Here is a 27,723-nt window from a genome sequence, read left to right as displayed (position 1 = left end):
TGAGAGCATATACTACGCTCCTTTGGGAGCATACCATACATTTACTCCCTCAAGCAAAATACGAACTTGGGAGATATTTGTTGATATGAAGTTTTGGGATCCATCAAATTGTAACTAGATGATTATTGACAAAGAAAATAAAGTAGATTTTGAGCTCATAACATCTAGATTATTCCCTCCAAAAATTGGATGGTTCCGATGCAATCTTGGGATGACATTTTTTTAGGCATTTAGAGAGTTGAATTGTTTTTTTCTTTGAGGGCGTTTGTTGGATTATAGAGATCACATCCCCAAAATTTGAAATAAAAAAGATATCCTTAGAGTAAGTTTTACTAGAGGGAGTAAATGGATAGTATACTTTCGACAAGAGTAGGAAAATCTTTTGATAGGAAAGATATCTTCTTTTTGGGAACATATATTATAGTCCGACGGGAGTATAGTTTATATTTACTCCTTTGGTATGAAGATCCACTTGGAAGGATTTTTTTAATTTGAAATTTTGGGAATCACCTAAAATTCATTAGATTATTCTTAAAAAAATTTGAATTTTGAATTTTCTAATACTTAGATCTCACCCACTAAATATTGAACAGTCTCTATCCAATCTTGAGACATTATATTTTTCAATTGTGAATATGGTGCAATTAGGAACTTTCTTTTATTCAGAATAATTTATGGGTTGTAGAGGTTGTATCCTCAAAATTTGAGGTCCAAACTTAAAACTAGGTGAGATTTTACCCAAGAGAGTAAATAGCCAGTTTACTCCCGATGCAGTATAATATCTTTTGGCTATTATAAAATTTATAAATATAATTTCTTCTATAAGGTTCCAACAGTAAAAAATCAAAGTAAAGCCCACCTTTAAACATTGTCATAAGATGCAATTTTGGTATTGAACAGTTTAAGATGAGCTGATAATCTATTTTTATCTCTAATTATAAAATATTAAACTTCAAAAATAGTTCAAATCAAGCAAATCTATCATCACATCAAAATCTTGAAAATGGTCAGTCTAGATATTGTTTTGCAAGACGAATTATTTTAAGAACTTGAAATTATTATTATTATTTTTTTTTCTATATCCATGCATGACAATATCGAGATAATCAATTAATTAGTTGTCCAATATTAAATAACGTTTTCTGATGATTTTCGAGGTGCAACTTAATTCTAAAATTTAAGGTGTCAAGCTTATATATACTTTTTACTTTAAATTGACAGTTTCTATAAGGCCTAGGCCTTATAAAAACAAAATAAAGCCTCACCTCAAATCCTAATCTGAAAAGCACTTTCAGCAACAAAAATCTCTATGATGGCTTTAAAATAAATTTCCAGCACTGGAAATGAAACTCAAAACTCAAAAATTAGTACAAATCATGCAGATCTATGAACACTTATTTTTATAACGTAATGGGTGATCTAAATAATTTGTTACAACATACACTATTTTTCGAGGTTGAAATCTTTTTGTTTTTTTCGACCATAATATTTAAGCCGATGTAAAAAGTTTCTAATTCTTTAACTGCAATTTTCAATAAGTTATGAGGAGAGGCTTTACTTATTTTGATAAGGCTGCAGCCATATCAAAATCATTTTCCTGATTTAATACATAGAATGAACATATATCCAGTAGTAGATGACAGTATTACCACCAAAACAAAATGGAAAAAGGAGTACGCGTTTTTACTCCTGCCGGGGCAATAATTTTGACCTTTCGTGTGAATTAACAATGCAAAAGTACATGCGTACTGTACAATATCCCGACATTGGATGATGAACCTACTGCACCCACGCCATTCAAGAGAAGAGAGAGAAAGCAGTACCACCTCACTCAATACACTAAACTTTGACCGCAACAAGAAGACAATTAAGATCCACAGGCAAGGCAACAAAACAAGAGTTGTGCAGGGCTTTGGTGCGTATTGGAACTCACTACTGCATTTCATTTTAAAGCCGCCCCCGCACCCGCCCAAACCCGGATTGAGTCAACGTGGTCCTAGCCCAGGCCGCCCAGCGTGAGCCAGCTCTCAGCCGAGATTTTGTAGATCAAGACCCCCATGGAACTGTAGTGCCCCCCGGAGCCCAGCAAACCCAGTCCACACGTCCAACAAGTCCTAGCCTAAGCCCAGTTGCTTATACTGAGGCCGCGGGACCCGGGTCCTTGGGCCATATTTTGTAAATATAAAAGCAAAGTGGTACAATGCAAGTATAATAGTCACAATCACAATGTTAAGGGGGATGGGTCCCGAGAGTCTTCGCATTTAAAATCTAGGAACAGGATAAGAGAAAACACCCAGTCCCCATACTGAATTTTTTTACATTTTCTGAACCCAAATGAGCTCCCTTTGGAAACCCGAACTGTGAAAAAGAAAACACCAAACGACAGGACCAATGAACTCTCATGCAAGAGAGAGCAACGAGCTAGAGAGGAGATTGAAGAGAGTGAAATCCAAAAAAGAGAGAAACATTATACAGGGAGAGAGGCAGGAGAGACGGAAGAAACAGCACCAATCCATTTATTCAGAAGTCGCCATGGATGAGTCGAATCGAAATCAACAGGAGGACAATTCAAAATCCTCGAAATTACTTCATGTTTGTTCTTCTAAACTAGCCTTAGAAAATCCTTGGAATTACTAATTTGAAAATAGTAGGAGAGTGTTAGAGGGAACGAAAACCACAACTCGAGGACTAGGGGTGCTTTTTCAAGAGAGAAAAGAAAAACTAAAGGAAGAGCTAAAGAAAGAACAACTAAAGTGAGAGCTAAAAGGAACTTTTAATTATAAAGAAAAGGAAGAGAGAGCCTAAAGGAACGAGGGAGAGAGAGAGAGAGGGGGATAAATGAGCCAGGTTAGCCAGGGCATTCCCGATAAACGATGGGCGGTCCGGTTGCCGTGAAAAACAGACAATGATTCGCATAAAAATAAATATATGGGGATTATGACATCGTGTGATTTTTAATAAGGTAGAATGACGTATCAGGAAAATCAGACAATAATTCGCATAAAAATAAATATATGGGAATCATGATATCGTATGATTCTTAATAGGGTAGAATGACTTACCAGGATTTGTAGCCAACCCGCTTTGATCTCGGGAGAGAGAAAAAATGGTAGGGTGGGTGTATACTGCTTAGAAAACTTTGATCTTTTTTTTTAAGTGGAAGAGTACTATTCCAAGAGAGAATTTCCAAATGACCAACAAAAATTTTAGTTTGGCAAGACTCCAAATTACTGAATTAAAGCTTGAGAGAGGAGGTCAGAGATGGGCCAAAGTGCAAGAAAAGCTTCCAAAACACATACAACAAAAAAAAATCCTATCTTACAACCTCCTCTTCTCCTCCGAACTCCTCTTTCCATTACAAATTACAACAACCAACTCATCAAAAACGCCATGAGAGAGATCAAATGACTCAAAAACTCAAAAACCAGAACCAAAATAAGAAATCTAGAGAGAGAAACAAAAACAACAAAGAAAAAGGAAAAAAGAAAAGAACCCAACCTCTTAAGAAGCAGGGGTTGCAGCTGAATTTTGAGAAGGCTGCTCTGTTTGTTTGGTCTCAGTTGGGATCTCAATTGGTATTGCAAGAGGAACAGAGCCTCCACTTCCACTGTCAGCGGTACCTGTGTTTCCCCCATTAATGGAGCTCGAAGTTTGGATCCTCCCATCAATACAAGAAGCACACTTTCGTTCGACCCATCCTTCGAAATCATACGTTTCTCCTCTGAACCTTCCGCCTCCGCAAAGCCGACCAATCATCACTGCGATTACTCCTAAAATGGCGATAATGGCGAGAGCAATGATCACAGGGCCTACAGAGCCATTGCTGGACTGAGAAGCCGAGGCATCCTGGTTCATGGCAAGAGGGGGTGGCTGAAACTGCTCTAATGGCACCGACATTGTAGGCTCGGACCCTAGATATCTCTCTCTCTATTTATCTATCTAAAGCTTCTCTTTTTGCTTCTTATTCTTCTTGGTTCAACCTTTGCTTCTAATTGTTCCTGTTTCAGCAGATGGGGCTATTGAAATTGAAGAAAAACACTGGCTCTCTCTATCTAAAGCTTCTCTCTCTTAATCTTTGCTTCTTATTCTTCCTGTTTCAGCAGATGGGGCTATTGAAATTGAAGAAAAACACTGGTTTTCTCTATCTAAAGCTTCTCTCTCTTTCAATCTTTGCTTCTTATTCTTCCTGTTTCAGCAGATGGGGCCACTGAAATTCAAGAAAAACACTGGTATTCTTCTTCTTTTGATGAAACCCCAAAAGAGAATAGGATTTCTTCTTCTTCTGATCACAAAAAGTAATCTGCTGAAAGCTCAGACAAATAGAGCTATTCTTCTCCCTTTTCTACACAGGAAAACCCAAAGTCAAAAAGTAAACCAATCTCTGTTTCCATTCCACTTAACCACACAACTGTTTCTCCTCCTCCCCCTCTTTCTCTGTCTACTATTGCTATTTTTGCTGAAATACTCCCCTTTCTCTCTCTACCATTGCTCCTTTTGCTGAAATCCAAAACCAACCAAACACCAGACTGTTCTTCTGTTCTTCCCTGAGGTGGTGAAAGTTACAACCTTTAATGAAGTTGGTCTCGACAAAACCCTAGAAAACCCAAGTCAATAATGACCTGTTCGTTACTTGTGAAAGTGGGTTTTTTCTGTAAATTGAAAGTGGGGTTTTTCAGTAAATGGATTTAGCAAAGAAGCAGATGGGGTTTCATTATTGATTTCTTTCTTTGCAATTCATGGCTCAGAAGCTGCAATCTTTAGTAAAGTTGGTGGAGTTAAAACCCTGTCAAAAAGTTTGGTTTTTTCTGGTATATAAAAGGATAATTTTTAATGGAGGCGGTTGTTTTTTATTCTGGTTTTTGTTATAGTTTAACTTTAAAATAGCACCCTTTCTTTCTCTGGTTTGGCAGGAGGGAGAATCTCTAGAGAGAGAAAATGGCTTTTGCTTGTAAAATCTTAGAAAAGAAGCAAAACACCACCAAATGGTTCTCACTTCTCAGCTTCTTGTAGACCAGAGAGAGAATCTTTAGAGAGAGAAAACCCCTGTATGGATGTGAAAGCTTCAGGCTCAAGTGAAAAAGGGCCTAGATTTCAGAAGGAAAGGCCACTTGTTCAGAGTGAGGAAGCTAAAAAACTTATATTCTCTCTCTCTAATTCGAAAGGGAAAGGCTGAAAAGTGGAATTGAGACAGAAAAGCTGGTGTTGAGAGAGAAAAGATCATGAAACCCTAATTTCTAAGATGGAAAGGCCTGATCATCACCAGCTAAAAGCCCACACAAAAACCAGAAAAGAGAAGTCTCAGGTAAATGTCCCATTGGGAAGCAATAAACCTAAAAGTTTAAAACAAAAAAAAACCAAAAAACCAAAAAATAGATTAAATCTTAGGCAAAAGCGAAGGATGGTAGAAAATCCTAAAAGGAAAAAAAATGGGCCTAGATAGAAGAGAGATGAAAAGGGGACTGAAATTTGGGTTTTCTCGTTGAAGAACCCCTAATTACTGAGATTTTAGAGAGAGAGGGGCTGAAAAGATCCCTAGAAATTTCCTGAAGGATTGAATTTTGAGTGAGAAAAATAGTAGGTTTTGTGATGTGTTGGTGAGAACTGAAAAGTGAGGGTTAAAAAAGTGCACAGGAATCTAGAGAGAGAGAGTGAGACGAAGCCGGGAAGAGAGAGAAAGAAGAGGAGAGAGAGAGTAGAAGGGAGCTGTAAAAGGACGGGTGCCTGCGCACGAATGATTCGGTTTGAGGGGCATTATGGTAAAATAAGAATGGGGGCTAAATTTACCGACGGATGCGCCAAATTTAAAGTCTCTCCAAACGGGCGTGCGCACAAGAAATTAAACCTCCTAATATTTCGTAAAGGGAAAAGCTTATATAGAGCCGAGGTTTCAAACAATCAAATTTGACTTTATTTCAAAAATTTTACTAGAAGAAGTTGTTTTTGATGTTCAAATATCATCAAATCAATCATTTCAATATCAAAATGCATGGACATGGACATGAGAAAAAAATAGATTTCAAAGTTTCGAAAATAGTGTATTTTATAATGTATTTTTTGACCGTTAATTTTTAAGATTTTCATATTTTCATGGATATATTGATATAAATTATTTTTAAAACTTTAAAAGTTATAAATAAATATAAAAATATATTTTAAACCCATCACAAATATTTTCAATATTGAAACCACAACTGACTGCACCCTTCCGTAAAAAGTGCAACACGAAAATAAAAGATTTGGATACGAGAGAGAGGGGAGAGATTTCCTTCAAGATTATCGGTTGCCGAGTGATGCTGCAATGGAAAGTCATTAATCCCCTTTGGGCGTGGTTTTTTTTGGAAGCACCGGTTTTTACAACTGTAGCACTTTTTTAAAAAATATTTGTAATAAATATCAATATTTTTGGCAGTTCTTAGAATTTATATGGTTTTGGGGAAACCGTTGTTCATGTATCGAGCCATGGAAGTGGTGGCTTCCAAAATATGTACATAGGTTTATTGTGCAGCCTTGAGCACAGTAGTATGCTCAAACCGGGGCTTTTAAAAGAGATTGTATACAATGAGACCATTTACTTTACAATCATTTGATGTGAAATTATCATAAATATACTTTAACAACTATAGTTTTGTAGCTCAAAAAAATAATACAGATCTCATGATTTGTAAATTTCATGATCTTAATTAATATGAAACGTTTCAACACATAATTTGAAAACAAGCTTTTCAAAAATTTGGAATTAAAAAGCGTTTCTTTTCTTAATCGGTTTTTGGCTTAAAAGGTTGTGTTAAATATCTACCTTAAGCCAACATAGAATCTTATAGATGTGAATAACAACTTATGACATTGTTTACTAAATTTAGGACCGTCGCAATACCCCAATTTCAAATGGGATTGTATACACTGAGACCATTTACTACCCATGTGAAATCTTAGGGCTTGAGTGAATTATAAAATTAAAAAAAAAATTACTCTAAAATTTGAGTTTGATCGATAGAATAAATGTAGTAATCTAATTTCACATTCAATAGTCAAGATTAATTATGATCATCTTATATTAAAGATAAATGCTCCCATTATATATTTTTCCTTTAATTTTTAACGGGCCCCACAATTTTCGACAAAATCCATGACTTTATTAGTGCTGCCTTTCCCTTCTTTTTCTTAACTTAGTGATATACAATAAACTGTTTGGTGTTGGATGTAGTCTTGTCGGATGAAATTGTATATTTGGTCCATCAGCCAACACATCTAAGTTTACGGGTTTGTGGGACCATGAACTTTGACAAAACGTCTTTTTTAGATGGGACTTTCTGGAAACATCTCAGTTGCTTCAAAAGAACAATCGGCAAAAGGATCATGGGTACATTTGACACACATCCCTCGAGAAAAAAAATTATTATTATTTTATAATAACCCCTACACTTTTCCGGTCACAAGTAAGTAATTTTTAGAAGTACATGCCACCCCAACCCCTCATCAGTTCCCTCCTTTACTTTGTCATCTTTACTCAATAATTATTTCAAGCAAAATATTCAATTTCTTCCCATCCTCTATGTCTTCTCTCTCATAAAGCAAGAGATTAGGAGGAGGAGTTATTCAAGTAAAAACAATTCCTGTGATAGTTAAAAAGGTTAAAATAAAGAAAAGATAGCAATGTAATAAGGGGATAGGATGATAAATATTTATAAAAATTAAGAGATGGGATATAATGAGACTTTTTACATCTAGTACAGGGAGGTCATAATTATTTATAACTATATGATGTGAAATCTGATAATTTGAGTATGTCATAAAATTCGAAAAAAAAATATTTTAACTTTGAATTTAATGAACGAAATAAATGTAACTACTTAATTTCACATTCAATAGTCAAGAGTAATTAGTAATTGTGACTACCGCGTAACAAAAGTAAATAATCTCATTATAAACTTTTCCAAAAATTAATATTAGGTAGTTGAAAAAAAAAAAAAAAGGTTTATTATGAAATTAAATAGTTTTTGAAGGGGTTAATTTTCCAAGAATTTATTTAGCTTAAATTTACTCATATCTAATATATATCATAAGATATATATCAAATGGAGGGTAAGAATTTAGTCTTGGATTGCATTTTGGAGCAATGGACCTACACCCAACACGGTTCGGGTATAGGTTCAAAAATTGGACCGAATGATCGGGTTAGAGTCCATGTTTAAAAAAATATAATGCAACGGGCATTTTTGAAGTTCTTTTGTAAAAACAAAGACCAACATCTACACCATAAAAGTTGCCTTCCTCTATCGCAGGTTGGGAAGCCAACGATCCATCGTACACCAATCGTCCATGCCCCTGCAATGTGCTCATATGCACTCGTTGCTTCTTTTGTAAAGTAATTTATAGTCATTCACACTTTTCTAACTCTTAGACGTGGTATAAATTGTTTTTCTTTTTTGATTCACTCTCTCTTTTTTTTTAACAATAACATACGATTTATCATTAATTCAAATATAAAGCACAAGATATTCAAACAAAGATACAAGATTACTTCTTCACTCACACTCTCTCACCTTTGCAGAATTTACTCTCTCCCTCTCGAGATTATATTCAGCATAGCTTTTATAAAGGCAAAATTTTAACTTTATGCCTCTCACTTTCTCGCCATGGCTTCTCTCTCACTCGCCTAGGCTTCTCTCTCTGATCTCCTACTCTATTAACAATCACTTTCTTGTATCTTATTTTTTAATTCATTTGCATTACAGGTGTGTGATGTATTATTTTTTTTGCTATAGTTGTCAATAAGATTTTTAAATTAGATGATATTATAAAATAAAAATTAAATTTATTCTAATTTGTATAGTAAAATAATAATAAAAGATAAATCAATAATTCCAAATTCGATATATAGTATTATAACTAGTGAGGTTGTTATAATTTTAGATGAGCAAATAGAATTAATAAATATTTTATGTGATACTAATTTCAGTTTGGAAAAGGTATTATTTTTTTTAATCACATAAAATATACTTTTTTAAAAAAAATTGAATCATTTTGATGCAATCCTATAGTATTAAATTATACAATAAATAATTATACATAGGAAAACATCTCAGTAGTCACGTATTTATATAAAAAAATGAAAGTACATAATGTAACACCCCAATTGTTTTCTGAAACTTAAAAATTAACAATTAATTATTATTAATATTTGCAATTAATTTATTGTTAATTTGTTAGTACTTTAATAACTTATTTTATAGTGTAATAAAAATTTGATACAATTTTGGATTGTATTAAGTTGTTATTTATAAATTTTTGAATCATGTTTATTACAATTAATAATTATATATTGATAACAAAATCTTATATTTTATTTATTAATTATACATCCAAATAGGAAAATAAGGTCTCAATGTTCACCTATTTTTACAAAGTAACGAAAGTACATAATGTACCACTCCTTACTTCTTTTAGGAATTAAAAGAATACTATTTTTAGAAGTTTATAGTGATTGTTTGAAAAACTTTTAAGATAAAAATTGTCGATTTCACCGATTCGACACTGGTATGTGAGTGACCGATTCGAGTCACATATCCATTTTTTTAAACTTTTAAAAAACAAAACAAAGTGATGAGGTTGTTTATAGAGAAAGCTTTCTATGTTCCCCCTATAACATAGAAGTTCTATGTTCCCCTTATTCAACCGTCCATTTTTGAATGGTGGGCTAAGATTGTCCCAATCACAATATCACGTCTCTACACTGTTTTATTTTTACTTTTTTTTTATAAACTGTTTTGGCACAAAATTTCGGACGTTCATTCCTATAGTAAACTCGCACTAACGAAAAATATAAAAACAATATTTTCAATAAAATAAAATGATCAAAAACCCTGAAAGTTTGAAGGGGTATTTTGGTTATTATTTTCTATTGAAAAATTATTGTTAATATTTTTTATAGGTGTGCCCCAATGAGAAGATGGTACGTACCAAATTTCATATTAAAAAAAGTTGTATTGGAAAAAAAAGTTAAAAAATAAAATAATTAAAGGTGTCGGATCTAAGATCAAATGATGAGTGACTCTCTTGATAAAAAAAATAGACAGCCGAATGGTAGGAGAAACATAAAACTTCCATATTGGAAGGGAACGTAGAAAGCTTTCTCTCGTTTATAAAGTGATATGAGGATACTGGTCCAGCAAATCCCTCCTGCCACGTGTTTAAGAGGCGGGACCAAATGAAATAAACTTGGTCCCACACGGCCATTGTAACTTTAGAATCATACAAAACCTCCAAGGTCCACTTCATTTTGAAAGGCATGAAATCTAAAGCTAAAGAAAGGTACGTTCACATTGATTCAGCAGTCTCCTCAAAACCCATTCATGAAAGAAAGCCAAATCCTCCATAAATAACTTCTCCCCGATGAAAGTGCCTTTCTACGTGTATGTTGATCAAGAACAAAACAAAACCCATCACAAAGGAAACGTCAAAAATTGCAGCTCAATTATGCTTAATTTCTTTTTTTTGATGACCACCTCAATCATGCTTGATTATTCCCTACATTGAAGGTGATTTCACCTCAATGTTTTAGGGAGAAAATTTATAACTCTTTTTGAAATTTTTAGTAAGTCACTATTTATTTTATTATTATTAATTTTTTTTTTGAAACGTGGGACGTTGTGCTATAAAAACGCAACTTCTAATATCTTGACCTAATACCATTCTTGAGAATTTTCAACTCTTTGTTGGAGAAAAATAAACTCACATCCACGAACACACAAGGGAGAGAGAGTGTGTGCGTGTGTAAGAGAGATGGGAAAGGGACTGAGGTCGTGCCGGTTTACTACTCATACTTCAGTTGTATATTGTGGTTTGCATTCCCATTGAAAGCTTGAAAACCCACTAACTAAATTACTAGTGAGAGAGACAAAATTTTCTCGCCAAGCTCGACCAAGTTTCTAGACCATTACAACGCAAGGTTGTATGCATTATTTTTTTAAAACATTAACATCTCTCTCGCCAAAAAAAAAAAAAACAAACATAAAATTTGCTATTCGATAATCCTTACGCAAAAAATGACTAGGGTTATTTCAGATATTATCGGAAGGACTAAGAGCATTGTCCCTTCTTCATGCTATTAATATTTAATAATAGTGTTGAAAAGTGAACTCACGAATGGTGTAAGTACTGAGAGATTTAATGATCCATGGCAACATCGGAAACATTCCTCGTTCGTAAATTCAGGGAGAATCTCGATGAAACTGCCCCCATCATAGCAGCTTTTTACAATCGCTACCTCTGACTGTCGGCCACTACGTCTTTCGAATAAAATAAGTGAACCTAGATCATGAAAGTCTTCACCTTCTTATTCTTCAGAGTAGGAAAATAATTGCCACTTACAAAAAATAAAAAATAAAAAATAAAAAAATTAATTGCCATTTTTTTGGCTAAATAATATCATTGTCGCCTGGCAGATAATTACTCGGTTAGGATCCAAAACCCAAATTTTATACTCTTATCCAGTGTTTTAAAAAAAGCCGAGTCGAACCGGACTCGCCCGGTTCGACTCGGAAATCGCAAAAGTGGATCGAATCGGCTGAAAAATCGGAAATCGTCTGGTTCTAGAGAGAACCGGACGATTCTGTACAGCGACTCGCCGATTCACTGTACGGAATCAGCTAGTCGGAACGGTGAATCGACGAGTTCGTACGGATTTTTTTTTTTTTTTTTTTGTAATCTATGATAGATTTTTTTGTAATACTTGATCGATTTTTTTGTAATCCATGATCGAATTGTTTTTGTTTTTTTGTAATCCATGATCGAATTTTTTGTTTTTTTGTAACCCATGATAGAATTTTTTGTAATCCATGATCGAATTTTTTGTAATCCATGATCGAAATGTTTGTTTTTTTTTCTTGTAATCCATGATAGAATTTTTTGTTTTTTTTTTTTTTGTGTAACCCATGATAGAATTTTTTGTAATCATGATCGAATGTTTTGTAATACATGATCGAAATGTTTGTTTTTTTTTTGTAATCCATGATCGAAATGTTTGTTTTTTTTTTGTAATCCATGATTGAATTTTTTGTTTTTTGCTTTTTTTGTAACCCATGATAGAGTTTTTTGTAATCCATGATTGAATTTTTTGTAATCCATGATCGAATTGTTTTTTTCTTTTTTTGTAATCCACGATTAAATTTTTTGTTTTTTTGTGTTTGTTTTTTTTTGTAATCCATGATCGAATTTTATGTAATCCATGATCAAATTTTATGTAATCCATGATCGAATTTTTTGTAATCCATGATTGAATTTTTTGAAAATTTGTGATTTTTTTTTTTTAATCCATGATCGAATTTGTTTTTGTAATCCATGATAGAATTTTTTGAAAATTTGTGATTTTTTTTTTTAATCCATGATCGATTTTTTTGACAATTTGTTATTTTTTTTTTTAATCCATATTATTCAAAGGGAAAATGAGAGAAATGATGATTCTGACGCCACCCTATCCCAGCCATATTATTCACATATCGAGTCCCAACAGCAACAGTGTAGGGATGAGCACGACAATGCAGGTGAGCATAAATGATGGACAAACTTCGGGGATTTTAGATTGGAAACACAACAAAACACTAACACTCAGGGATTTGGGAATAGTCAGACGCCTGCTAATATCGATGATTCGTTTTTAGATCGAATCAATGAATTGTTAAATGAATTCAATCAATGGCACTAGCGTGACCAAGAAGAACAATAACGTCGTCTATCATTTTATTTTTAGATCATATGTTACTAATTTTATGCTTTATTGTAGTCCATGTATGTTGATATACTTATTCCATGATAATTATATGTTTATCCTTTTGTGTGATGTAAATTAAATGCTGAATGGCGGTTCATGCAGGAAAAGAACATATCAATATTCGCATATTCATTCAAAAACATGAAAATTCTTAATGGAGTACCTTCATTTCTTATTGAATTCCTAAAAAACAATATTTATAATGAATTTTAATAATTTTTTCAGATTTTTTTGAAGCTTTATTCTGACCGATTCACCGGATTCCCAATCCGGATCGTCAATTCGTCGATCCGGATCGGTTTTTTGGAAGCCCGATCCGGGTCACCGATCCGTTTTTTAAACCATTGCTCTTATCTAAGTATGGGTACGGATCTACGATTTGGATTTAATGGGTCATATATGAATCCAAAATTTGGATCTAAATAGTAATTTAGATTAGATTGGGGTACAGGTGGATCCAACTTGGATCCCGTTTCAAAAAAAAAAATGGATCGGAATCGGATCTGATCGAGTTATTAAATTATAGATGCTGTTAGCATGCGACCAAGCCCACACATGTAGAAATGCAGGCTTGGCAATAAATATATTTTTAAAATATAATTGATTCTAATTTTTAGAAAATATATAATCCTTAACATGGAAATCATGATTATGAACAATAAATAAATTTTAAAAAATAAAAACAATAATTATATTGAGAAAACCTTTGAACCGTTAGTTACAATTGTTTTTAAATAGACCATCTATTTGCATCCATCTTTAACATGGATGCTTTATACCTCTGGACCGCATATTGAAAACATGCGGTCCAGCCCACATGAAACCCTTGTTCTTCAAATATTAGATATTATTATGGAAAAAGTTCATATAGAGCCAAGGCTCTAAACAATCAAATTAGAGCCTACCTAAAAAATTTCACTAGAAGGGGTTGTTTTGATACCCAAATATCCTCAAATTGATCATCTTGACATCAAGATGCATTTCACTAGAAGAGGTTGTTTTGATACCCAAATATCCTCAAATTGATCATCTTGACATCAAGATGCATGGACATGAGAAAAAAATGGATTTCAAGATTTGAAAATAATGTATTTTGTAATGCATTTTTTGACCATCAAATTTCAAGATTTTCAAATTTTCATAGATATATCAATCTACACTATTTTTTAAGCTTTAAACTTTATAAATAAAAATGAAAAATATATTTTAAGGCTATCACAAAAGATTTTCAGTATTAAAACTACATTTCTCGACACTATTTGAATGTAGGCTCTAATTTAATTATCTAGAGCCTTTGCCTATTTAAACCGCACCCTATTATTATTTTTACATATAGATATAATATAGTATTTTTGTTATATATTATTTATAGATATAAAATAATATATTAAATAACTTTTTTGGATCTGATTGGGTCATGATCTAGATCTAGACTCATGTAAAGATCCGATCAGTATAGATATGAATCCAAATCCCATATAGACCTTTTGGATCTAAATCCGGATCCCAATGGATCCAAACTAGATCCAACCCATTCTCAGCCCTTTCTATTGATTAGCATGGCACCATGTTTCTTGTTTTCCAAAATCTTCAAAATTAATGTGGTTTGACGGTTAAGATAACAGAGGATGGAATATTTGATTCAAAAATCACATTACATGAAAGAATATTGTATATTCTTTCATGCTAAAATCACCTCTCTCTTATTGATAATGTGTAGAAAGCACTAATCCAGTGAAAGAATTCACCCGAAGAAAAGTCATCAAGTGAAAGTACGCAATCTATGCAATAATTAAACAAATTCATAAAGTGGAATTTCTAACATGATGGGTGTGTGCTAAAAAATAAATGTAGAAATCTGATTTTTGCAAGGAAACAAATTAATAAAGTGGAATTTCTAACATGATGGGTGTTTGCTAAAAAAGAAATGTAGAAATCTGATTTTTGCAAGGATGCAACATGTTTGAGCCTGATGAAGTTCGTCTTAGCAAAAGTTTTTTTTCCAGGGAAAACATAAATTAAAGGTTTGAAATCCTTTACAAAATCATATAACTGATTAAAATATTATAAATAACATTTGAGGATTTTCTTTTAAATTCCTATTTCAATTGGTATGTTCTCAAAAGGAAAATAAAAATTCCCATATGGCCGGTGTTAAAAAGCTTGAACAAGAAAGGGTACTTTGGTAATTTTAATTAAAAAGAGGCCTAAACAAAATGAGATAAGTACCAATACTTATTTAGAATTAGAGATAATGACCAGCTTGTTGGGTATTTAAAATGAAAAACAATGAGAGGTATTTATATCATTTGACATAACCATAGCGGCATAGCTATAGCAAACGATGTAAATCCTTTTTTTTTTTTCTGATTTCAAATACAAAATAAGATTTTGATTCTTTCTTACTCAGAACAAGCAACATATCATCTATAAAGCCTTTTTAGAGGCAAAAGAATCAAAATGCCCTTAATTGTTCGGCTTTTTAACCCCAAATAAGAGTAATTTGGGAATATTTTAAGGTTTTTCTAAGGAAATACTTGATTAAAATTAAAATTTACAAATAAACTCTTAAATGCAATATGTAAGTTTTGAATTCTATGATTTTGTAAAGGAATTCAACCTATGAATTACTATTTTTAAACTTTTTATTATTGAGGAGCGAAAAATGAATACAAGATATGTCAAAAGGAAGAAAAATAAACATATAGAAGATAGTAAATTAAGGAAAATTGTTTCATGCAGGTTAGACCACATTTCTACAATTTGCCGTCCCGAAGCATAAAACATCTATTTTTAGGTGGTCCATCTAAAAACAAGTGCAACTAACCGTCCAAATATTTTCTTAATATAATTATTATTTTTAGCTATCAAATTATTATTATTTTTTCTTATTCATGATTTTCATATAAAATATTATATATTCTCTAAAAATTAAGATCAAATTGTATTTTAAAAATATACCTATTGCCAAGCCCGCATTTCTACATTATGCGGGCTCACCGCATAGAAACCGTGTCCATAAATTAATTGTGTTCTACCTTAGAAACTTGCCATATGTGATACTCGTCACGCATGACATGTCTAAATAAGTGTCCAAGAGATACTTATCAATGTTTAAAGTAACTTGCCACATGTGACACTTGTCACGCATGACATGTCTAAATATGTGTTCAAGAGATACTTATTAATGTTTAAAGTGGTACAAAAATAGCCCTAACGATAGGCGCTTTTAATATTAAAAAAACAAAGACAAAAGAAAAAAAGATTTTGTCTTTGATGGGCCTAGATTTAGCCGCTAAAATTTCTATGGTCTATGCTAAATATAGGATACATGCCTAAGTTTAAGAGACACTTATTAATGTTTAAACTTTAAAGTAGTACAAAAATGGAAGATTTTGTCTTGATAGGCTTAGGTTTAAACCCCTAAAATAAATTCTATGGCACATGCGTTTAAGAGACACTTATTAGTGTTTAAAGTAGTACAAAGGTCAAGCTTTCTATACTTTGACCGCTGTATAAAAATTATATAATTTCTCGTATCCAATTGTCCATTTTTAACAGACGGTTGAGATGACTTTAATCGCAATATCATATTTTTATATTGTTTTATTTTTAATTTTTTTTATAAATTATGTGAATATAAAATATGGTATGTGTCATCATCTCATTGGGACGTACTTTAAAATAATATTAAAAATTATTTTTGATAAAATACAATGACAAATATATTTATGATAATTTCAAAGGTATTTTGGTTAAAAAATATTTTCGATAAATACAATGATCAAAATACCCTAGATAATTTAAGGAGTATTTTGGATATTTTAGTTATTGAAAATCTAATTTTTATATTTTTTACCGGTGCAAGTTTAAGAGAGGAGTGGATGCTCAAAATTTGGGATTAAAATGTTTCGTAAAAAAAAATTAAAAATAAAATACTCTAAGACGTCGAATTTAGATCAAACTATTAATGATCCATTTGATCTTAATCGAACAACTAGAGGAGGGAAAGTATATATCTTCTGTACGGTTGAGATAAACCTTTACCTGTACAAAAATGGCCCAAGCAATAAGCACTTTCAATATTAGAAACAGAAGAAGAAAGATTTTGTGTTGATAGGATTTCACCGCGTAAAATTTATTTGGTCTATGTTAAATTCTAGGGTACGATTTATTGTTCATGCACTTGTAAAGTGTGTATGTAAACTCCGATTCGGATTAGTTGCTTCCCTATGTAGGTTACATCTCTAAAATTTAAAATCTTAAAATTATTGTCTCTAAAATTTAAAATCTTAAAATTATTGTAGGAACCTTCTGCGTGGGAGCAAATGTAAATTACTTGTGCAAAGGCATGGTCTTCTCAAATATAATTGTAGTGCAGATTAGACAGTTGCTAATAGTGTTTTGCAACCTCTTGTTTTTGAACGAGAATAGCCAATTCGCATAGGGAATAACCGTACCGAACTGGTTCTAGACAGATATTAGTATCGGACTGATCCCCCTTATAACCTCTCCTTTTTGTCTCTCTTTTAAAATTTATTTAGGTGACCTATTAGATCCCCACCTCATTAATCTTTATTTTAATTTTTATTATTTAATTTTTTAATATTTTTCTAAAACACCAACTTAAGGAGACAGAGATTTAAAAACTTTGTTGATAACTATTGTCTCAAAGCTTAGATCGAGGATGGATCGTCCACCCTACATATTTGTGTCAAAATCACCATCTGAAAATCTACTTCAACCCTTCACAAATCTTGTATATCTATAAAAATATGAAAATTTTCAAAGTGGATATTGTGCATAATATTTTATCAGATGCATTGAGGTTCGGAACTTTTTTTTATATGATAATCAATTGGAGAAGCGTGTAATATCGACATAACCTGTTCTAATAGATTTGTGCGATGCACCGCACTTGTATATATAAGTTTAACACCTTGTATAAACATTCAAATACCGGGGGATTTGAAATAATTTTTAAAAAAATGATAGATACCCCCAATTTCAACTTTCCACGTTTCTTACCCCTATTACCTTTTGCATTATACCTTAAAATCCAACGCTATCTTTTTTTTTGTTTGTATATACTCCCTTAGTCAAATAATTAAACCATGTTATAATCAAAATGCCATTTTATCTCTCACTTCGTTTTTCAATTTATTTTTTATATTCTCTCTTTAACTAAACTCCTCCCTCTCCCTTCTGTATTTTCAACTTACCCAAACAAAAAAAATAGCTTTTTCTCTCATCCGTATTATCTCTGTCAACCAAATCAAACTAAACTCTCTCTCTCCTTTCTCCAAAACTTCTCTCTACCTGTGCCCTCTTTCCCATTATCGCTGTCTGCCCACCCTCTTTCTACTTCTCCCCAATATTCTCTCCTCCATTCCCTCTCTCTAATCCATTGCCTCTATCCCATTCTTTGTCTACCCACTTTCTCTCTATTTTTTTTTTTTCAAACTTCTTTCTCATTCCCTCTCTCCCTTTCTCTGAGCCTACCCGCATTTTCACGTTTATTCATCACGATGTGTGCCGATAGAGATAGAATGAGAGAGATGGTAGATGGCGTGTAGAGAGAAAGGCAGAGAGAATGAGAGAGAAGAGATAGAATAGGAGAGAGAGGGAGAAACATAGAGAGAATAAGACAGAATGGGTAGAGGGAAAAAGAGAGAGAATGGGAGAGAGAGTTTGGGGAAAAAGTAGAGAGAGGGCAGGTAGACTAAAATAATGGAAGGAGCGCAAACTATTGGAGAAAGGAGAGAGAGACCACAGATGAGAGAGAAAGTTTAGTTTGATTTGGTGGAGAGAGAAAATATGGATGAAAGAGATAAAGCTTGTTTTTTTGATAAGTTGAAAATAGCGAAGAGAGAGAGAGTTTAGTCAGAGGGAGAATATTACAAATGACTTAAAAAAAAATGAAGAGAAAAAAGAAAAGGTATTTTGGTCACAAAATGATTTGACTATTTGACTGTGAAGTATATACCAAAAAAAATAGCGATAGAGTTTAGAGAATAATACAAAAAAATAATGTGAAGTAAGATATGTGGAAACTTGAAATTGAAGGGATTTATAATTTTCCAATGGTTTTTTATCCTCAATCCACCCGAAAGTGCAAGGTGCAGCCGAGGTATCATTGCCAACACTGCCCAATAAAGAATTTGTGAGTTTTGTCTTTGAAGGCAAGGAAGTTGCATGTGCAATGCAAAGGGTATACACCCAGCAAAGTTACATGCGGCCGGACAAATGCATGTTGCTTGTCGAGGCCATGTGTCCCGCACCGCTCTGTTGGCCCAGTCCTAAAAAATAGGGTAGCTCAGGGTTAAAACACCAGAGCGGGGTTCCATCGAGTCTCAGTCCATAGCCGGTTTTTTAATTTTTTTTAAAATTTTTTTTTGTAATTTTTTTAATTTTTTTTTAAATTTTTCTAATCAGAGCCCGCCCATTCCAAACATGGGCTGGCCCGGGCCAGGTATAACCTGTCGCCACCCCTACAGTAGGGAAACATACTGTGGCCTTTGACACCTGCCATGGAATGCATCTAACCAAGTGAGAAACAAGCCACAAAATTACATTGTCATTAATATATATGCAAATAACTTCTCTCAATCAGTGTTCAACAAATAGAACTGCGGACGGGAATTTAGGTCCTGCGTAGGCCAAAACGTGTTTAAAAAAATAAAAGTTTTATAAAAATCTTAAAAAATATGAAATTTATATTAAATTATAATTAAACAAAACAAATCCAAATTAAATTGAAAAGTAGTAATTTTTTTTAAAAAAAAACTCAATTTGTACCTATAGGTATTTTAGAAATAATCCAAAAAAATATATATATATATAAAAATAAGTATTATGGCCAAAATGCATTACATTTGTTTTTCAAAATGATAAAAAATATTAAAAAACATATTACAAACAAATCTTGTATGTTTTGGAGTTTTATATAATATTTTATGAATTTTTTAAAATAACCGATCGAACCACCTAAACCTGCTAAAACTGGCTTGGCCAATGACTGGTTCCGACTTACTCAGCTGGATCCAAGTTTGACCGGCTGATTTGTCGAACACTGATCTTAATTATTAGACTTTATTGAAAAAGTGGTAGGAAGAAATGCCAGTCTCTAAATAAAATGACATGTTTGATCATCTCTTAATCTCAATAATTTTCTTCCACTCTCATCTTTGATTCAACTCTCATCTTTGATTCATTTTTGCATCAGCGCAAATTATTCTTGACCATCCAACATGAATTGTGAGAGCCCTTTTAAAACTAAGCAAAGGCACATGCATGTCTTAGAACCTATTATTTGTTTCTCTATCAATTCCACACACTCTCCCTCTCTTATCAACAGCACTTGTGCAGAGTCTCAGGTTTCTTTGAAGAGACTCAATGTCCATTAATTGATATAAATATATAGACTTATCTTTTATAGATAAATTACAGATGACACTAATAGAAATTGAATCATAGATACCTAAACTATACTTAGACTTACCATAAAATACAGGACACAATATCATCTCGTTATTTACTGATTACAATATATATCTTCTATATCAACCAGATATGCAATATATATTTTCATTTCACACTTCCCCTCAAACTCAAGATGTTATGAGAGAGAGTAGTTGGAGTTTGAACGCTAATTGTAGAAACGAGCAGTTGGATCTTCAGGTGTATAGCATGACCAGTAGATACAGTGGTTGTCATGCACACATGATCAACAAGCATAGAAAGCAGCGGTGGATCAACAAGCCTCAGGAACAAAAATTGTAGACAATCCCAAAGAGAAAAATAGATCAGATAGTTGAAAATGACTCGACAGAGAGACAGATCCAGGAGTCGAAACATGATTCGACAGCGAGTCAAAACACGACTCGGGCATAGAGACATATCAAAGAGTCGAAACATGACTCGGCATAGAGACATATCAAAGAGTCGAAACACGACTCGATAGATAGACATATCAGAGAGTCGAAATACGACTAGGTAGGGACATATCAGAGAGTCGAAATACGAATCGATAGAGAGGACAGATCAGATAGTCAAATCATGACTCGACAGAAGTTGCACTAACTGGTGATCAACATACTCGTCTTGAAAATCAAAGACAATGCTTCGGGGATGTGGAATGGACACAACTAAGAAGAATTTGGCTCTAATACCATGTGAAGAGTCTCAAGGTTCTCTAAAAATACTCTTTGTATCCATTAATTGTATGAATGTACATACTTGTCTTTTATAGATAAATTACAAATAACACTAATAAAAACTAAATCATAGACATCTTAACTATATTCAGAGTTGCCATAAAATATATGACATACATTCTATATTAGCCGGATATGCAATATATACTTTTCTTTCGCAACACTTACCATTAGCCCATTAATACATAATTGACAAGCATACACTTCTCCCTAAACTTTCCATCTTGACATGTGAGAAACCTTGCACTAAACCAATGGCTCTTTTCTAACAATCCATCCCACTCTCTCTTTCTTTCTCTACATCTAAACTCACTCTCTCTCACTAGAACTCAAGCTCATGCATCATTGACAAACCTGCAATTCTTCCTGATATCTCCATCTTGTCCAGTGAGGACACTTATGTTGGCCATCTTCACCATAGAGACCATAAAGTCCTTGAAGAAGAGATATTGATTGTAACTGTAGTTAGCCACCATAGAAGCTGTCTGGTTATTGGTTAACAGTGCTTGATCCGATTTGAGAAGGCCCAAATTGTTGATCAAATTCTTGTAATAAACATTGTCGAAATAGTTAGTGGTGACTCGATCTAAGGGAGCCAAATTGGTTGATGTATCTGAGGCATTGTTGGGGCATTGACTTTGTAAGTCCTCTAAAAGAGTGGAATCAAGGGTTGGGTCTGGGCTCCCTGTGCCACTGTGGTTGAAGAGCCTTGAGCTGAAGGTGGAGCATTTGGCAAACCCGAAGGTGTGTCCACCTGAGGAAGGGGAAAAAGATCGTCATTCATTTGGGCTAACGAGAGAAAGTTGGAAGAATCAAAGTCGGTCCAAGGTCCCCATCCTCCGACCGCTCTAGAATTGAGCCTTGCTAATGAAAACTGAAATAAAAAAAAATTGAAAAGCGATTTAATGATAGCATCTTCAGACTGGAGGGCAATTTTGAAAAAAGAAAAAGACATGGTTCCACTTACCTTCTTTGTAATTTTTATAAAAAAATGGCCATTTCATATTTTCATTTCTTTTGTTTTTGAGTGATTTATGTATGGATACTAAAATTTTAGGTAAAATACAAAATTTTCCGTTTATAGGTGAAAATTACAAAGAAGATCGGTCAACCGGTCTTTTTTTTTTTTTTTTTTTTTTCAATTTTACCCTTCGGTTAACTTGAATTTTATTTTTTTATTTTTTGTTATTCAAATTTTATTCGTTAGTAGGGCATATCCCCAAACTTTAAGGCACTGCTCTACTATTGAAAAAACTAAAAAACAAACACAAAAAAATAATCAAAATTCGAGTCGACCGACAAGTAATTTTGAAAAAAATGAAAAAAAGAAGAAGAAATGTTAACCAACCTTCTTTATAATTTTATTTTACCTAAAATTTGAAACTCCATATGTAAATCACTCTTTTTTCTTGTGTCCGTACTAAAATTACTCATATAACAAAGAAAAAATACATCACGTGACAAACCTGAGAGTACAACAACATCTTTGAGATTGAGACCTTTGGCCACAAATTTGTCAGTAATTTTATCTAGGGATTCCGAAGGCCCTGGTATTTCACTGTTTGCTGCACTTTCACTCCCAACTTTCCCATCTCTCCTTCCCAAATATACGTACCAATAAGGACCACCCATCTAACATAACACAACAGTCAAGAAATTTAAATCCTGTCCCATTCAAATGCGGTTAGTTCCTTCAAATGATCCATATTAGAAAAGAATTTAAGATCTCAAGCACATCATTAATTACAATAACTAAAAAATAGTTAGATATGATAATTTGCAAATAATTAAAATAAATTGATCTACGAATAATTAAATTAAATAGTGATGTACATGCCAATAACAATGTTTAAGATGACTATTTTTAATATTTTAATTGTATATTTTTCACATTCATGGTCATGGTAACCGATATTGTTGGCATGTGAAATTTAAGGTCAAAAATTTATTTTTGAGACTGCTTTTAAAGTTGAAAATATTTAAAAAAGTTGTACAAAGAAAGTATTTATTTTCGATACAAGGAGATAACTCTTGTTTGTTAGATTTCAAATTGGGTAGTTGTGTACGTATGGTTGATTAGACTCAAAGTTGAAAATAAAGATTTATCGAACTTTTATGACGTCTCCAAATCACTTAATTTGACATCTAATAGCTAGTAGCAAACCTCGTAACAAAGGTAAATTGTCATAAGGTATACAATCCCCAACATTTATACAAATACTCGGAAACAAAGCAAGACCTGCCGAACAAAATAATAATATGCACATAATAGTAGGCCCATATCTAACGAAATAATGAAATTAGAGGCAAAAAGATTTGGATACCCCTCTAAGGATCATCCCCAACGAGCTAAAAATAGGCAAAATTTTCTCCTGCGGGTAACTTTGGTCATTTGTTATGGGTATGCAAACAAATTCTTAAATAAATCAAGTGATAGTATTATAATATGTTTAGGGGAGGAAATGGTGGTAATCTGCTCAGCACCACCGATTCAATATCTCTGTCGTTTACGTAAATAATAGAGTGATTTACGTCCGGAACCTAAAATTTCAGGTAAAATACAAAATACAAAATGCTTCGGTTATAATGAAAATTATAAAGAAGTCGGTCAACTGGATTTTTTTAAAAAAATAAAAATAAATTGCCTCTCGGTCAACCTGAATTTTAATTGTTTTTAGTTTTTTTTTATGGTAGGGCAGTGCCTCAAATTTTAAGGTATTGCCCTACTAATAAATAAAAAAAAAAATTCAAAATTCTGGTTGATCGAGAGATAATTTTGAAAAATAAAATAAAAAAAAATGAGTTGATCGACATTTTTTTATAATTTTTACATATAAATGAAACATTTTGTATTTTACCTAAAATTTTAAAATCTCTACGTAAGTCACTCAAAAGTAATAGAAAGTTTACCTCATTACCAGAGAGAGAGAGAGAGAGAGAGAGAGATAAAAATTCTAAGCTCCTTTGTGAAAGAGGATAAAAATGCTAAGCTCGTGAGAGAAGGAGAGAGACGATGCTCCTTTGTGAAAGAGGATAAAAATGCTAAGTTCGTGAGAGAAGGAGAGAGACGATGAGAGAAGGAGAGAGAGGGGGAGGTAAGTACAAGGAAAACGGAGTCTCTAGCAGCAAGAGCAAGAATATCAGAGCATGAAACAGTGGCAGGACACTCCTTCTCGACACTTGCTTTGATGGTGTCTACAACCTCGAAACCTCTTGTTGAGTTCCGATTCGGCCCCGCATTCTTTTCGCTTGTGAAATTGGCAGTGTCGTCCAAAAGTAGTGATGCATCACACCCCTATTATCCAGAACATGCTCAAATTACAATTTAGAGAGAGGGGGTTAGAAAAAGGGATTGTCTATAAAGAGACTATTTATTTTTTGTATATGGAAGTCACACTCATTTTCATTAATTAAAAGTCAAATTGGTGTTTAAAAAAATACTGGATTTTTTTATGGAATTTTGTGTTTATTGACCCTTTTACAACCACTTATTTTGAAATTTAAAGGACAAGATTTATTATGACATCTATGTACAAAAAATAAATGAACTCTTTATAGACAATCCTTTAAACAAAAGATAGAACCGACCAAAACCAAATCGGCCAGTGCTTGGTTTTATTTGGACCGGCCGAGTTTGCAAACACTGGTTAAGGTAAACAAGTGGTAGAGATACTAATATTAGGAAGATAGAAAAACGGTGGTTAGAGAGAGAACTAGTGGTAGGGGTACTAAACTTGTAGAGAGATAGAGAGTAGCATAATAAGTGATAGTAATAGCAGCAGAGAGAGAGAGAGAATTAAAAGGGAATGTAATGAACTCATAAACCTTTACATAACTAAAGAAAGGTAAGGAAAGAGGTTGGGGTGGTGGTGGTGGTAGCACCCCCGCACCTTTACCCCCGTACCTTTGTTACTATGTTGTGTTTTATTCTCACTGACACCACTACACTAACATCGACAACATCTCACTAATATCTTCAAAACACTAACTCCTATATTATTTGAAAAACCAAACAAATAACCCCTAATTTATTTGAAAAACCAAGTAAGGACTTGTCTTTCCCACTTAATTATCCAAAAATAAATAATAAAAAAAACCAAAAAAAAGGCTTCATCTCCTCAACAGAATCAATATAACAGGCACTCACATTAACGAAGCAGTCATGAAAATGGAGACGTAGAAGAGAGGCTGCCATCCTAGAGTCATTTTTAACAGCTGCCCACACTGCACCCTTAACCAGCCTTGTTAAATTAGGGCAACTCGATTTGTAGAAGTTGTAATCAAGCTGAGACTGCACCAGAGAGCTAAGACTTACAAAGCAAAATAGAGAGAGAAAGAAGTAACCCATCAAATTGGTATAGGGATCAGTTGATGTTGAGAATTAAGTTACGGGCTCTATTCTTCTTTGAAAAAGAGAGAGAGCAAATGTGTTATGAAACTATGAGGGAAGCTTATGGGAATTTATAAGGAGTGAATTGTTCTATGGAAGTAATGCTTCGAAATTTAGAAAGAGGAAGTGACCAAAAAAGTTGGAGAGACACATAGAGAAATCTTAGTGGTCGTCCCACTAGGGACGTCCACATCTAGTTTGGTCAAGTTCCACGTCCTTAAAATGAGAGGGTTATTACGTGGCAATGGGTCCGGGCGTACCCAAAAATGCTATGGGACTCAAACCTGGACTCGGATTCAATCGGATCACATCCAAAAATTAAAATATGTATGTATATAATTATATTTAAATATATTCGATATATTAAGATTAGAAAAAACATTATTGAACCCAAACCCAGCTTCCATGAACTCCGAATAATATTCAAATCGAAGATTTGGACCCAGACCCGACCCACCGAATCCAATTATCACCCTTCGGAGCCGCCTCATGAGTTAGGCTTGTGCACGTAGCGTGATCATGGGGTGGTGGGTTTGACTTTGTTCAACACACCATTTGATAGTTAGAAGGTGGGATTAGGGAGGTGGTCTTTTTTTACGTGCCTCCGTCCTAAATTTCAAACGTGCTCTTTCGCCATTCTTATTTTAGTCACCCCACCACTCTTTTTGTCTCTCTAGTTAGTGCTCCTCTGACGTAGGACTCTCAATGGTCTGGGCGTCTGGCCCAGTCTCCTAAGGTAGTAAAAAAAAAAGGGAAAAGTCCAAACAACCCGAGGACTGGACTTTTTATGTAAGTTGTCCTTAATTGTTTTTATATTTATTTTTTTTCGAAAATATATTTTTTTTTGGCAATGTCTCTCGAAGTAAAAAAACATACATTTTTTTTTGTGCAAATACCTTTTTATTTATCTAAAAATTTAATTTTGGCCGGACATTCACGTAGGCTTACATGGGCTGACTTTGGGCTTGTTGACCGTATGAGCCTGTTGCCGAACCGCATGGGCCCATTTTCAGACTGCTCTTTGGCAGTGCCGGACCGCTTAGGCCATATAGAGCCACGGCAGGGACTATTCTGCCCACCCGCATTGGGTTATAGAGATCAGGCCTGGGCTTGGGGCGGGCAAGTTCTAGCCCTAGCTGAGGAAATTGTGATCCTAACTATAAGAAAATTATGAGCCTAACTCTTTTTCTCTCTGTTGGATATGGTGATATCCAAAATCACCCATATAAGGAAATCCCATGTTATGTTGGATTGAGATTGATATTGATAAGTTTTTTTAAAAAAATAGAAATTAAAAAAGAGTAAGACTCTTGGGGTATATCTCTTGGTTTTGAGATATATATAATATCTATAGAAAATTTTCTATTTAGTATAGAGTCCAAACCTTATATATATGGGATGAAAGAGGAAAGATTATATGTGCCCTATTTAAATCACCATATGGGAAAGGTAGCTTCCTTTAAAGAGATAGGCATGACCTCCTTTGCATCAGAGGAAAAACCACTCCTTAGAGAGAAAAGAGCTTTATATAGAGAGAATTACCATAGATGTTGCTCATGTAGATTGAGAGACTGGTTTCTTTTGGGTGGTTTCCTCTTTTAATGAGAGAAAGTCTTGGTTGCTCTCAAGGGTTTTTTCTTAGACAACGGTTTAACTGTGGAATAGAGATAGATTTCTTCTTAAAAAGTGGTTTAGCTGTAGAATAGAGATGAGAGATAGGTAGGTGTTGCCGATCAGGAGAGCGGGTCTAAAAGGGTTTGCTCGATTGTGTTTGTTGAAGGTTAGGGATGTAACTTTATGTCCCAAAATCTATGATATAACTTTCATTGGTATAATGGATTTAAATATGTCGTGCCCATGGATGTAGCCCTCTTGGGCTAAACCACGTACAACTTTGTCTTCTTATAGTGTGTGTTTCATACTTTATCTCTCGTATTATGACTCGTGCTCTCTCTTATTTTGTTTTAAGTTGGATAAATATACGATCTTAGTGGGATTTAATTTTTGAGATTTTTGTTTTTACATCTAAGAGGGCTCTTAGATATCTACACTCTCTATTTTATTTCTCTCTCTTTACTTCACACCATATGAAGTATCTTAGCAGACCTATAATAATGCTTATGTACATGACGATGGTATCTAATTACCCATTACTCCTTACCAATTTGACTTATCAATACAAGAATTCGAAAATGGTCCCATAGTGGGCTTAGGTATGTAGCACTTTTGCAACCCCCACCCCCAAACTCCACACCAAGTAAAACATATTAATAAATCTAATTATGCTGTGCATATTTTACATGAAGATAATGGTCCTCACCAATTTGATATACAATGCAAGCATATGA

General features: G+C 33.5%; 1 protein-coding gene across 2 annotated transcripts; it reads right to left on the bottom strand.

Moving 5' to 3' along the window:
• Positions 1-20,959: 20,959 nt before the first annotated feature.
• On the bottom strand, positions 20,960-25,510 carry LOC18438288 (peroxidase 10). 2 transcript variants are annotated; one of them, XM_011626678.3, is made up of 4 exons: positions 25,133-25,510; positions 24,089-24,280; positions 22,452-22,617; positions 20,960-21,739 (listed from the first exon to the last, which is right to left on the bottom strand). In XM_011626678.3, exons 1-4 carry the CDS (start codon positions 25,331-25,333, stop codon positions 21,321-21,323), a joined length of 978 nt encoding a protein of 325 aa, XP_011624980.1. In that variant the 5' UTR covers positions 25,334-25,510; the 3' UTR covers positions 20,960-21,320. The 2 variants fall into 2 exon arrangements, with proteins under 2 accessions (XP_011624980.1, XP_088712794.1); XM_088856668.1 differs by having other exon boundaries at positions 20,960-21,859; positions 25,133-25,424.
• Positions 25,511-27,723: the final 2,213 nt, after the last annotated feature.

The sequence above is a fragment of the Amborella trichopoda genome, chromosome 13 (genome assembly GCF_054954075.1).
Source record: "Amborella trichopoda isolate Santa Cruz 75 chromosome 13, AtrichopodaSantaCruz75HAP2 v2.0, whole genome shotgun sequence".
Lineage (NCBI taxonomy): Eukaryota > Viridiplantae > Streptophyta > Magnoliopsida > Amborellales > Amborellaceae > Amborella > Amborella trichopoda.
This window is presented reverse-complemented; position numbering and strand designations above follow the sequence as displayed.

Bases quoted from the DNA above. Each gene is read 5' to 3' on its own strand.
- LOC18438288 (XM_011626678.3), bottom strand. From the start codon at position 25,333: ATGGGTTACTTCTTTCTCTCTCTATTTTGCTTTGTAAGTCTTAGCTCT. The intron at 24,281-25,132 runs GTGAGTGCCTGT...TCTGGATAATAG, and splicing joins TTCATGACTGCTTCGTTAAT to GGGTGTGATGCATCACTACT. The intron at 21,740-22,451 runs GTTTGTCACGTG...CCCCTTCCTCAG, and splicing joins AGATGTTGTTGTACTCTCAG to GTGGACACACCTTCGGGTTT.